This window comes from Ctenocephalides felis, unplaced genomic scaffold, assembly GCF_003426905.1.
Source record: "Ctenocephalides felis isolate EL2017-DRISC unplaced genomic scaffold, ASM342690v1 CF-g0.4_SCAFFOLD_00845, whole genome shotgun sequence".
NCBI lineage: Eukaryota > Metazoa > Arthropoda > Insecta > Siphonaptera > Pulicidae > Ctenocephalides > Ctenocephalides felis.
Genome location: NW_020536999.1, coordinates 8,367,791 through 8,380,719, shown reverse-complemented (window position 1 = coordinate 8,380,719; position 12,929 = coordinate 8,367,791). Strand labels below are relative to the sequence as shown.

Here is a 12,929-nt window from a genome sequence, read left to right as displayed (position 1 = left end):
TTAGATTTTTTGCTGATTTCTGGTTCCAAATTATCCAAATCTAAACTGGTTCCAAAATCAGGCTGGTTGGTAAACAATAATTTGCTGGAACTTAGTTGTATATTGCTTTTCGATTTTTTGGTGTCACCAATTTGTTCCAAATCCATCTTCATTTTTTTGCAGAACCTGGTACATCAAGGTCTTCATCATTTTGCTTTTGGTCTTTACAAATATTTTCTGAATTCGTCAATTTAGCATCCAAATTTTTATTTACAACAGAACTTTTAACAATATTGTCACTCTCCACCTTTTTAGAAGTCGAATTATCTATAAAGTTAGTAAAACTGCGATTTGCCTTGGCTTTGGATTTTTTGCTGATTTCTGGTTCCAAGTTATCCAAATCTGAACTGGTTCCAAATTCAAGTTGGTTGGTAAGTGATAATTTGCTGGAACATGGTTTCACAGTATTTTTAGATTTGTTATTTTTCAAAGAGTCAATTAAATTGGTGTTCAAGTCACCAATTTGATCAAAATCCATCTTCAATTTTTGCAGAACCTGGTGCATCAACGTCTTCAACATTATGACAAATATTTTCTGAATTTGTTAATTTAGCATCCAACTCTTTATTTTCAGCAGCAGTATTTTTAGTGCCTTTAGCAATATTGTCACTTCCCACCTTTTGATATTACTAAATTTGTTTAAAAAACTACCAGAATCATCATCTTCATCAAATATATCAATATTGATACTGTCATCGATTGCAAACTTTGTTGAAACAATATCCCTGGTGTTTGTTGCCAGATTTTGTATTGTTATTGGACTTTTTTGGACTTTTGGAGAAATTCTTGCGCAATTTTGCCAAAAAATCATCGGAATTAGAGTTAGATTTACTTGACAAATCATCTAAAGATGAAGTTGAAATTGAATCATTCTTACTTTTTAATGCAATGGGATCCTCAGAAGTTTTATTTGGGGTTTCTTTTATAAGACTAAGACTCATACTGTCAAAATATCTTCAGTAACTCCTTTGGTATCTTCAGATTTATTTCTTAAAGATTTGGCTTGATCAATATTGCTTAAGGCATTAATTTTAGAATCATCAGTTTATCCTGGTCTTCAATAAAATTGGTCGTCTTGCTTTGACCAATATTTTTAACCAAATCCTCTTTATCGGCTCCAGGATCATCCATTGCTAAATTGTCATTACGATTAAGCATTTCTTTTATAAAATTAGCTCATTATTTGAACTAACATCTGTGATAGACACATTTTTGGTAATTCTATAATTATCTTTAGATTTATTGATAGAAGACTGTGTAGAACCATCTAAATTGTTTACCAAAGAATTGCTTTTATCAAAATTCATTTGGCTACGACTGAGAATTTCTTTTATAAAATTAGGCTTATCATTTAAGCTTTTGGCAATTCCATTATTATCTCTAGATTTATTGGCAGATTCACCAGAATGATGTGTAGAAACATTTAAATGGTTGACCAAAGAACTATTACTGCTTTTATCAAGACTTTTCTGGCTAGGATTCAAACGTTCTTTTATAAAATTAGGCTTATCATTTAAACTTTTGGCAGTTTCATTATTATCTCTGGATTTATTGATAGATTCACCAGAATATTGTGTAGAACTATCTAAATGGTCGACCATACTACTATTACTGTTTTTATTAAAACTTGTCTGGCTACGATTCAAAAGTTCTTTTATAAAATTAGGTTTGTTGCTTAGCCCAACCACATCCTCCTCAACCTTAGATTCAAACCTAGATTTGCAAAGCATTTGCAAAGACAATATATTATTTTCACCACTTCCTCCAAAAAATTCATCCTCGTCCTGGATTCTATCTTTTACCAAACTACAATCCTTTTGGTTGACCATAGAAGTCTTACTGATGCTTTTATCAAGACTCGTCTGGTTACGATTAAGTAGTTCTTTTATAATATATGCCTCATCCTTAGATTTACTCCTATTATTACTATCACAAGATTCATCCTCCCCTTTACCAAATCCTCCAGATCGAGTTTGCCCAAAATCTGTCGATGCAGCCTCTCGTAGTCCTCGATTCTTTTGGCTTTAATAGGATCCTGCAAATCGACCATGGAAATATGTCCACTCGAGTTGTCCGATTGCATAGAGTATTCCATCAGAATGATTGTGGTGATGGCATCGACTGCCTCAACGTGTTTCTTGAACATGAGACGAGCGTGGGCTTGTGACAACCTTTTGGGATCATAATAATTGGGTTAGAGGAGGATATTGGGTTGGCAACTAATTGTAAGTACTATTGTTGTTTTACAATATTGAGAGTTGTGTTGGTTAAACTTTTAAGCAAGTAATTAGCATAGTCAAAACAGTCAAATTTTTCGTAGAAACTCCTCAGAAACACCTTCGATTTTGTCAATTTTTTTTAATTCAAATAAGTTTTAAAAAAATGTCATTAGATGGTTCGAAATCAGATATTTTTAACGGTATGAATTAACCGACATAAATGTGAATAATAGAAAATAATTCAAAATTAAAAAAAAGCTAGTTGTGCATGGCGTCGTGCCTTAAGACAAATTGCTGGAACTTCCCTATCGTAATGAAATATTCGATAAATTTTAAAAGTTTTCAAATAAATTCTTACAAATACTGTAACTTTCATTATTAACTTCCCGTAGGGTAAGTTATTGTAATGGGCCGAAAATCGGAATTGAAATTTTTTACATTTCTCGACGTTTTGAAGGTTTCTGAACGTTTTGGCATACCTCAGAAAAAATGGATGTGTGTGTGTGTGTGTGTATGTGTGGATACAAATTTCCAGTCACGTTTTAGGGCGCACGGATCAACCGATTTGAATGGTTCAAAAAACATTCGATTCCTATTGATAGGGAAAAGAGCTGATTAGTTTTTGGCGAAGGCAGGTCCAGCCGTTTCGGAGATACGGAGCAACAAGTGCAGAAATAGAAATCAAATTTTTGAGAGAACGGAGTATCCGATTTGAATGATCTAAAAAACATTCAATTAGTAATGATTGGGAGAAGTGTTTATTAGTTTTTGGCAAAGGCAGGCCCAGTCATTTTGAAAGATACGGAGCTAATATGTAAAAAATGGCAGTTTTTGAGAGAACTAAGCGTCCGATTTGAATCATTCAAAAAACTTTCTGCTTGTCTTAACAAATAATGATTTTGGAAAAAAAATTTTGTTCCATTTTTTTTTTTTTTTTTAGTTTTTTGTATTCGAAAATATTTCAGATTTTATTTTAATTCTGACTATAGTTCTAATATACTTTAAACAAATAATTTCAACTTTGCAATTCAGTTTATATAATTCTTATAAATATTAGACAATGTTACAATATTTATAATAATCTATTTGAAAACATTCAGTATTCCTTGAACATTTCGTCACGTTACTGGAAGTTCCAGCAATTTGCCTTAAGGCACGATGCCATAATTGCCTCAAGACAAAATTCCACTTACAGCTAGTTTTTGCTATCTTTTGTTATATTTGAGCAAATCAAATGTAAATCATAAATCAATTTATCTCCAGAACATTAACAATCGTCATTTCATTTCGAATTGAATGTAAAAAAAATAGTTGCCTTAATTTACACAAAATTGAAAAAATGGTCCCGTATAGTCACAGTCTAAACGCATTTGCAAATGATTCTGTGCAACATTTTCACTTATACTGTGCTAAAAACTCGATTTGTATTTTCTGCATTCTTTGCTCTTTATCTCCGAAACTGCTGGACCTGACTTTGCCAAAAACTAATAAGCAGGTCTCCCCATTAATACAAATCAAATGTTTTTTGAATAATTCAAATCGGTTGATCCATGCGCCCGAAATCGTCGACAAAAAAATGTATCCCACACACTATCCATTTTTTCTAAGGTATGCCAAAATGTTCAGAAACCTTTGAAACGTACAGATATGTAAAAATTTTCATTTTCGATTTTTTGAGATTACTATATAACTTACCATACGGGAGTTAAAAATCAAAAAATTTCCACGTTTTCAACAAAAATCAGTATTTTCAAAAAGGTAAGATTTTCGATACTCAAATAATTAGTAGATTTTCAAAAATGTTAAAAAAAAAAATCAAAGTATCAAAAAAACAATTTGTTCTTTTCAAAGCTTTTAGAAATTTTAAATTACAGTACGGAAAGTTGCAGTAATTTGCCTTAAGGCATGATGCCACCCCACTAGTTAATTTTTTGTTTATTAATATTATTAAAAATCAAAAACATTTCAGATGTTTTTTTTTAAATTGTTCAATATGTATGTTATATTTATAGAAGGACTTCGTAGTTTTCGAGTGTTTTACCTTATTTATGTAATAATTCTTATTAGTTATTGATATTGATATTATAGTTTTTATAAATAATTAAATATTTACATTATAAAAATTTCATGTGTGGTTCAAAATAAATATATAAACTTTTTTTAAATATTCAAATGGGATTCATAAGAGCCATTTCCATCAAAATTAATATTAATCATATTTCGTCCAGAATTAATTTAAATATTAAAGAGTTTAAATGGAATCTATTAACGTGTCTTCTTTAAAAAAAAAAACACATTTTTTTAAATAAATCATGTGTTTAAGGGGGTATTCTAGTGTAGAATTCAAAAAAAATCGACTTTTTTGTTTCATATTTTCAAAGTTTAACTATCTATAAAATATGGGAACGAGAAGGTTTTTGAAAATTTGAATTATTTTCGGAGATATAGGCATTTTACTGATTCGGTCTCCATACTGATTTGGCTTCACACAAAACTTTAAATGCGTTTTTCTCAGAACAGACTTTTTCAGTACTGTTGACACGATTTCTCGAGTTCTACTCGACCGATTCACTTGATATGTTCAGAGAGTCTTGTTTATAGACCTATTTGTAGCCCGAATTAACATCAAACCCAATTTCCAATTTTTACTATTTTTAAAAAATTCGAGAAACTCAATAAAACAGTAAAAAAAAACACTTTTTTTTCAAACAGTCGCCAATTTTTTAAAAAAAATCTTTTTACTCATCGCTAGTTCAGGCAATTGCGACATCATTGTAGATTAATAATCTGTTTAATTTTTGCATTTCCGATGGCTAGGAGGGCTGAAATCATGTCAAGACTGAGGTGCCAATTTTTTGAGACTACCCACTTTATCAGCTGCCAGTTTTTACAATTTTCAACTTTTTATTTTTTAATTTTTGTTTGGTATTTTAATAATATTAATAAACAAGTGGTAAAAAAATGGACAGTAAAACATTCATTGCTTTCTTTTATGACACTTTAAAATGACCTATAATATAATTTATCGCTCTACACTAGAATACCCCCTTAAGAACCCAAACATATTTTGAATTTTTACAAAAAATTCTGTTCTTTCTTTTCATATCACAAAAATTATAGAAATACGGATAAAAGAGTAATGTAAAAAATGCAGATCTTTTTCTGTCAATTTACTTTATCATTATAATTTAATATGTTTATTTTGAACAAATTCAACGATTGTCATAAATCCTACATTTGCATATTACGTAACAAGCTTCAGTTATTTTTTTGTTTTTTAAAAAACATCATTCGTATCACAGTTGCACAATAATTTTAGATTAAATTTAATCAAATCCGTCAAACAAAATCTGATAAATTACACCTAAGTCTGTTTTTACATGGTCTTTTTGTACACGGTTTTGATATAACACGGTTTGAAAATTGAATATTTTTAATTTTTTTACACGATTTTATTCCATTTAGCACGATTTGAAATTTTATGTACTTAAATTTTTTTGTGTCAAATTTAATTTTTGCGAAGTATGTTCATATCACAAAAAAGTATTTATGAAAGAAAAGTCTGAAACCATCGATAGTATCATATATAAAGATTTAAGTGAATTCCCTTTTAGCGCGTACAAACAATTTTTACTGGTCAAAGCAAATGTGAACAGCACTAATTTAGGGGAATACCCTAAAAATTCTTGTTTTTCACTAATTTTAATAGTTTTTAGAGATTAGGAACAATTTTTGTATAAGATCAATGTCTTTTTTTACACGGCTTCTTCTGGAACCAATCTACCGTGTAAAAACAGACTTAGGTGTATAAATTTATTCCCCCATCACCAATAATTAAAATATTTTCCTACCTTATAAGACTGTCCAGCAATCTCACCGTAGTCCTGGATGCATCCCGATACTGGCTCATCCTTTTGTACTGATAATAAGCCGATAAAATCAGTTCGGCTTCCTCAGTCATCACAGGATTTATATTTTGTATGAATTCAAAGTACGATTTAAACATTTTGACTGTCCATTTTTCACTGTCAATCACCGAAGTCTCAAAATCACTTTTCTCTCCAAAAAGAATATGATCGGCTACTAAACTATCCCACTTTTCGTCGTGCAGATCTTTTAGAATAAAAATTAAATCAAATCTGAAAGGAAAAGATAATTAAACTTATTCTGCTTCTTAAGTAAGACAGATTATTTTTATTAACTTCCCGAAGAAGAAGTTTATGTTTTCATCAAAAAATCCGATTCGCTAATTTTATGTTTTCTCGACGTTTCAAGCCATTCTGAATCGAATGAGACCAAATTTGGAAAAAGTATGTGTGTGTGTGCGCGTGTGTATGTGTGTGTGTGTGTGAACAGATTTTTTGCCGTAAATCGCCGTTTTCTCAAAAACGGCTGGACCGATTTCAAAAATTCGATGTATCTCGATGAGGACTATCGTTTCTGAGTTTTGTGCGGCGATCGGCCAAGCCGTTTTCTTTGTAAATAGCAGAAAAGTGAAAAATTTTCGTCCACGTTTTAGCCCACAATTCTGAATCGATTCTGAAAATTCAAAAACCATTCGATAGATATTGGTTGGGAATCGTGCTGATTAGTTTTTGGTAGAGATCGGCCGGGCCGTTTTCTTGTAATAAAGTTTTTTAAAAAAAAATTTCGACGATTTTAACTTCCCGTAGGGTAGAACATTTGGCATACTTCAGAAAAAATTGATGTGTGTGTGTATGTATGTATAGATACAAATTTTCGCCCACGTTTTCGTGCGTACGGATCAACCGATTTGAATGGTTTAAAAAACATTAGATTCCTATTGATAAGGAGATGTGCTGATTAGTTTTTGGCAAAGGCTCCAGCAGTTACGGAGATAAGGAGCAAAGAGTGCAAAAAATAGAAATCGAGTTTTTGAGAGAACGGAGCATCCGATTTGAATGATCTAAAAAACATTCAATTAGTAATGGTTGGGAGAAGGGGTTATTAGCTTTTCGCAAAGGCAGGCCCAGCCATTTCGGAGATACAGAGCTAAATGTATAAAAAATGGCAGTTTTTGAGAGAACTAAGCGTCCGATTCAATTGATTCAAAGAACTTTCTGCTTGTCTTACCAAAATAGTTGATTTTGGAAAAATAATTTTGTTTCAACATTTTTTTTTTCTTTTTTTAATTTTTTGTATATCGAAAATAATTCAGATTTTATTTTTAATTCTGACTAAAGTTCTAATATACTTTAAACAAATAATTTCAACTCTGCAATTCAGTTTATATAATTCTTATAAATATTAGACAATGTTACAATATTAATAATAATCTATTTGAAAACATTCAATATTCCTCGAACATTTCGTTACGGTACGGGAAGTTCCAGCAATTTGCCTTAAGGCACGATGCCACCCACCCCACTAGTTATGATTTTTTTTTGACGGTAGATACCATAGTCTTCTAGATGATACTATTAAGGCCTTACGACAACTCGTTTAACTTTGAAAATTCGTCAAAGTTTGCAAAAATTGGTATCGTTTTTTTGACATTTGACAAAATTAGACTTTTGATCGAAGTTTTCTCAAAAACGCCTGAACCGATTTCAGAAATTTAAAGCCATTTGATTTATCTCAGTGAGGACTATCGTTTGTCGGTTTTGTGCAACGATCTGCCAAGCCGTTTCTTTGTAATTTGAAAAAAAGTGTTAAACTTTTCGTCCACATTTAAGCTCATCCTACCGAACCGATTTTAAAAAATCAAAAACTGTTCGAAAGATATTAGTTGGGAATGATACTGATCAGTTTTAGGTGAAAATCTACCGAGCCGTTTTCTTGTAATTAACTGTTGAAAAAAAAATTTAAGCCGATTTTTATGAATTTTTTTTTTAGCGATATATACCATGGTCTTATAGAACTTACTGAAATATTACGGCCTTACGACGAATATTTTGATTTTAAAAATTCATCAAAGTTTGAGAAAATGAGTAGCTCTTTTTAGGTTTGTTAAAATTAAAATTAGAATATTTACTTGTTATAATGATAGAGTACTTGGTCTTAATGAACATAATAAACCGTTAAAGTCCTGGAAACTGGTTCAATTATAAAAATTATTGATTTTTGAAAATTTGCTTTTAGAAAATACTCCGAGTGAAAGTGTTCGTTCGTTTTCAATTATGTGTAATAAATCCACTCGGAAAACTTTTAATAACTCATAAATTAATTTATTTTTTATTGATTAAGTCGATTATTTAAACATATCGGGAAGTTCATGTAACTTGCCTCAAGGCTAAATACCAAACCAACTAGTTTTTTATTTACCTGCTAAGTAAAGGTGGTGCAATTCCAATATTGGCACTAATACTATCGATCTGATTGTATCTTTTCTTCGGATTGGCTGCAGCTATAACTGAACACCTCGTGCTCAATTTGCACACCATACCAGCCTTAGCGACACTGATTGTCTGCTGCTCCATTGCTTCGTGTATCGAGGCTCTATCTTGCTCCTTCATCGAGGTGAATTCGTCTATGAAGCATACTCCACCATCACAAAGTACTAGGGCACCAGCTTCAAGGGTCCATTCACTGGACTCCTATAAAGAAAAAGATCAAATATAAAAAGGTAAGTAAAAGGGTAAGTAAAAATTATATGATGAAATATTAATTTCAATAATGAATTTTAATTACCCGTACAGCAGCTACTGTTAAACCGGCAGATGTTGAACCGATTCCTGTTGTTAGCACAGACCTGAAATGTAAATTAAAACTAGTTGGTTTGGTATTTAGCCTTGAGGCAAGTTACATGAACTTCCCGATATGTTTAAATAATCGACTTAATCAATAAAGTATAAATTAATTTATGAATGATTAGAAAGTATTCCGAGTGGATTTATTACACATAATATACATAATTGAAAATGTCAAAAGAACTACTCATTTTCTCAAATTTTGATGAAGTTTTAGAATCAAATTATTTGTCGTAAGGCCGTAATATTTCAGTAAGTTCTATAAGGCCATGGTATATATCGCTAAAAAGAAATCCATAAAAATCGGCTTAAATTTTTTTTTCAACAGTTAATTATAAGAAAACTGTTTGGTAGATTTTCACCTAAAACTAATCAGTATCATTCCCAACCAATATCTATCCAACAGTTTTTGTTTTTTTAAATCGGTTCGGTAGGATGAGCTTAAATGTGGACGAAAAGTTCAACACGGCTTGGCAGATCGTCACACAAAACTGACAAATGATAGTCCTCGCCGAAATACATCAAATGGCTTTTAAATTTCTAAAATCGGTTCAGGAGTTTTTGAGAAAACGTCGATCAAAGGTCTAGTTTTGACAAATGCCAAAAAAACGATACCAATTTTTGCAAACTTTGACGAATTTTTAAAGCTGAACCAGTTATCGTAGGGCCGTAATATTTTAGTATGATCTAGAAGACTTTGGTATCTATCGTCAAAAAAATAATCATAAAAATCGTCGAAATTTTTTTTTAAAAAACGTTATTACAAGAAAACGGCTTGGCAGATCTTTACCAAAAACTAATCAGCACGATTCCCAATCAATATCTATCGAACGGTTTTTGAATTTTCAAAATCGATTCAGAATTGCGGGCTAAAACGTGGACGAAATTTTTTTCACTTTTCTTCAATTTACAAAGAAACGGCCCGGCCGATCGCCGCACAAAACTCAGAAACGATAGTCCTCATCGAGATACATCAAATGGCTTTTAAATTTTTGAAATCGGTCCAGCCGTTTTTGAGAAAACGGCGATTTACGGCAAAAAAATCTGTTTCACACACGCACACATACTTTATCCAAATGTTGGTCTCATTCGATTCAGAATGGCTTGAAACGTCGAGAAAACATAAAATTAGCGAATCGGATTTTTTGATGAAAACATAAACTTCTCCTTCGGGAAGTTAATTATTACAATAACACATTATTATATTTATCTCATTGATCAAATTATTCTTACCTCGTCACTAATTTCTGTGCAAACTTCAACAATTCAGACTTTCCAGTACCAGGGTCTCCAACGAGTAATAAATGTGACTGTCCACGTACTGAAACATCACTACCTTTATCCTCCTGAGAAGGAGTTCTCTGCGTAGACAAAAATTGGGAGCACCTTACAGGTTCATCATCATTCGGAGTATATTTTGTGTTGAGCTGCTTCGAGTTATTTGAATTTGATGTGCCTCCTATTATGTAAGAGCGACTGCCAGTTTTATTAAATACATGCCGTATAGCTAAAATAAAAACAATATATATATATATATATCTATATATATATATATATATATATATTATATATATATATATATAAACTAGCAAACCCGACAAACTCCGTTTCGCCACCAGATGGTTTCGTGAGAAAGATGAAGAAATTTTTTGTTTGTTTTATATTTTAAAAAGGAAAAATTTGATTTTATTATACAACAGTAATGAATTTATTTCGATTACAAAAAAGAAGTGTTTTTTAGTTGAACTTCTCTAAGTAAATGAAAGTGAATCCGCCAATTATCCGTCTCATTGAAGTGCTCTTTGGTAAACCACATTTTTTGTTTTTTGGTCCGACATTAACACAAACAAAGCGGATGGTTTTCCAACTCGTGAACAGGCAACGTATAACTGCTAATGCAAAAAACAATGATTTTCTAAATAATCTATTTGAAATTCATCTCGCAAACACTAAGCGATTGGCCTTGCGACTTGTTATTGCGAACGCAAGGCGAAATGGAAATTGCAATTGTTTGAAGTCAAACGGAAAACCAGTCGGAATCATTGGTATGTCACCAAATCGCCAGCAATTTTTGATTGAATGGTGAAATTCAGTGCGTGTACATCATTATTATTTGCGGCAAGAATTGCTCGTTGACTTAACCAAGCATAATTCTGATAATTCTCACTAATGTCATTACTCGAAATTTTAATTACTGTGCGTGAAATTCCAGCAATTTGCATTAGGGCACGATGCCATGCACCACTAATTTTCTTAGCTATAAACCTTGCGGAGCCCGAGACCTTTTCAACGAATGCAAAATTGTCGAAATCGGTTCGTGCGTTCTGGAGTTAAATCGTCAGGAAGGAAAACCCGACTTATTTTTATATATATAGAAGATAAAAAATTACAATCTTCAAATATTTTATTACCTCTGGACAAAAATTATTTATTATAACATCCCTCGCTTGCAGCATTTTACCATTCTTCCGGTGATCAAACCAAAATTTCTTAATCCAACTATCCGTAGCAGTTTCTGTTTCCACATCATTATCCTGTTTAGTAAAAACTGTGACAGAATTTGCTCTTATAGACAGCGACACATCTAAATGTCTGTTCACAGTGATGTATTTCCAACGTCTTTGCACAATGCCACTGAAAATAAATAAAAGAAATATAAAATGAGATGTACTAATATAAAAATGAGGTTTTTATTTGAATATAACTTACCACACAATGATATCATCTCCGGGCTGACAAGTATCAACTAAATCTTCTTCTAAACTGATCCATATTGTTGCAGGTAATGAACCGACACCCTGGTGACCCATTTGCTCCTAAAAATAATAGATTTATGAGAAATATTATGTAAACTAGCTGTAAGTGGAATTCTGTCTTAAGGCAATTAAGGCATCGTGCCTTAAGGCAAATTGCTGGAACTTCCCGTACCAAGAATTATTATTTTTTTTAAAAACGATTAACATTTTTGAAAAAATTTTACTTCGAAAAAATAAGATTTTTGACAAACAATTAGACAAATAATTACTTTTTTAGGAAAATTTTTTTTTTTTAATTTTTTTTTTTTTTTGAAAAAAAATGTTTTCTTTATTTTGACATATTTTGCAAGATCTAAACTTTTTTTCAAAGCAATCGTACTGCTTTAACTGCATAAAGACGAAATATCAAAGCGCGTAAGCGCCGCGTCGACGTCTAACGCGTAAACATTGGTACGGAACCCATAGGAATGTAAACCAAAATTATACTTATTGTTAAAATCTCTATAAAATATCTGTTAATTTGATGTGCATATGTCTAATGATCATTTTTGACCGCCAAATGGCATTTTTTTTTTACTTTTTTCATTAGATCTCCGAAACCGCTAGACCTGCCTTTATGAAAGTATGATCGGTTCTTCACCTTGTCAATACAAGTAAAATGTTTTTTGAATTATTAAAATCGGTTGTTCGGTGTTCCCGAAATCGTCGACGAAAATTTGTATCCGCACATACATACACACACGCACACACACACACACACACACACATACATCCATTTTTTCTAAGGTATGCAAAAATATTCAGAAACCTTTGAAACGTCGAGAAATGCAAAAATTTTCATTTTCGATTTTTTTGCGATTACCATAACTTGCCCTAGGGGGAGTTAATAAAAGTGAATTACCTTTCTAAAACAGTTAATCGGGTTTTACTATGTTTTTTTTATATTTACTATTTAATTTACACAAAATTTTCACTTATTTTGCAAATTCTAAAGAAATTGTCAACAAAAGGTCTATTTTTGGCCCCCATAAATACACTTTTTTTTTCTAATTTTGATATGACTTTAAACCCTACATTAGTAATTTCGATTTTCTGGCAATTAGTCCTTCGGAAAGTTAATAACATTAGCAATCATTTATTTAATATACCTGAATCTTCAACTCCTGATAATCAATACAGTTCTCGGGTCCAAGTCTATTTTCCAT

The 12,929-nt window shown here is 31.5% G+C and overlaps 1 protein-coding gene across 1 annotated transcript; it reads right to left on the bottom strand.

Moving 5' to 3' along the window:
- Positions 1 to 1,202: 1,202 nt before the first annotated feature.
- On the bottom strand, positions 1,203 to 12,929 carry LOC113372375 (probable DNA helicase MCM9). Its single transcript, XM_026612699.1, has 10 exons — positions 12,873 to 12,929; positions 11,678 to 11,784; positions 11,380 to 11,602; positions 10,446 to 10,475; positions 10,202 to 10,398; positions 8,910 to 8,970; positions 8,544 to 8,815; positions 6,110 to 6,397; positions 1,967 to 2,210; positions 1,203 to 1,901 (listed from the first exon to the last, which is right to left on the bottom strand). Exons 1-10 carry the CDS (start codon positions 12,927 to 12,929, stop codon positions 1,203 to 1,205), a joined length of 2,178 nt encoding a protein of 725 aa, XP_026468484.1.

What these genes read in the sequence shown, in the direction of transcription:
- LOC113372375 (XM_026612699.1), bottom strand. Translation starts at nt 12,929, where the DNA reads ATGGAAAATAGACTTGGACCCGAGAACTGTATTGATTATCAGGAGTTG. An exon ending in ATCAGGAGTTGAAGATTCAG is followed by an intron (nt 11,785 to 12,872) that starts GTATATTAAATA and finishes TATTATTTTTAG; the next exon opens with GAGCAAATGGGTCACCAGGG. An exon ending in TTGCTGGACAGTCTTATAAG is followed by an intron (nt 2,211 to 6,109) that starts GTAGGAAAATAT and finishes TGATCCCAAAAG; the next exon opens with GTTGTCACAAGCCCACGCTC.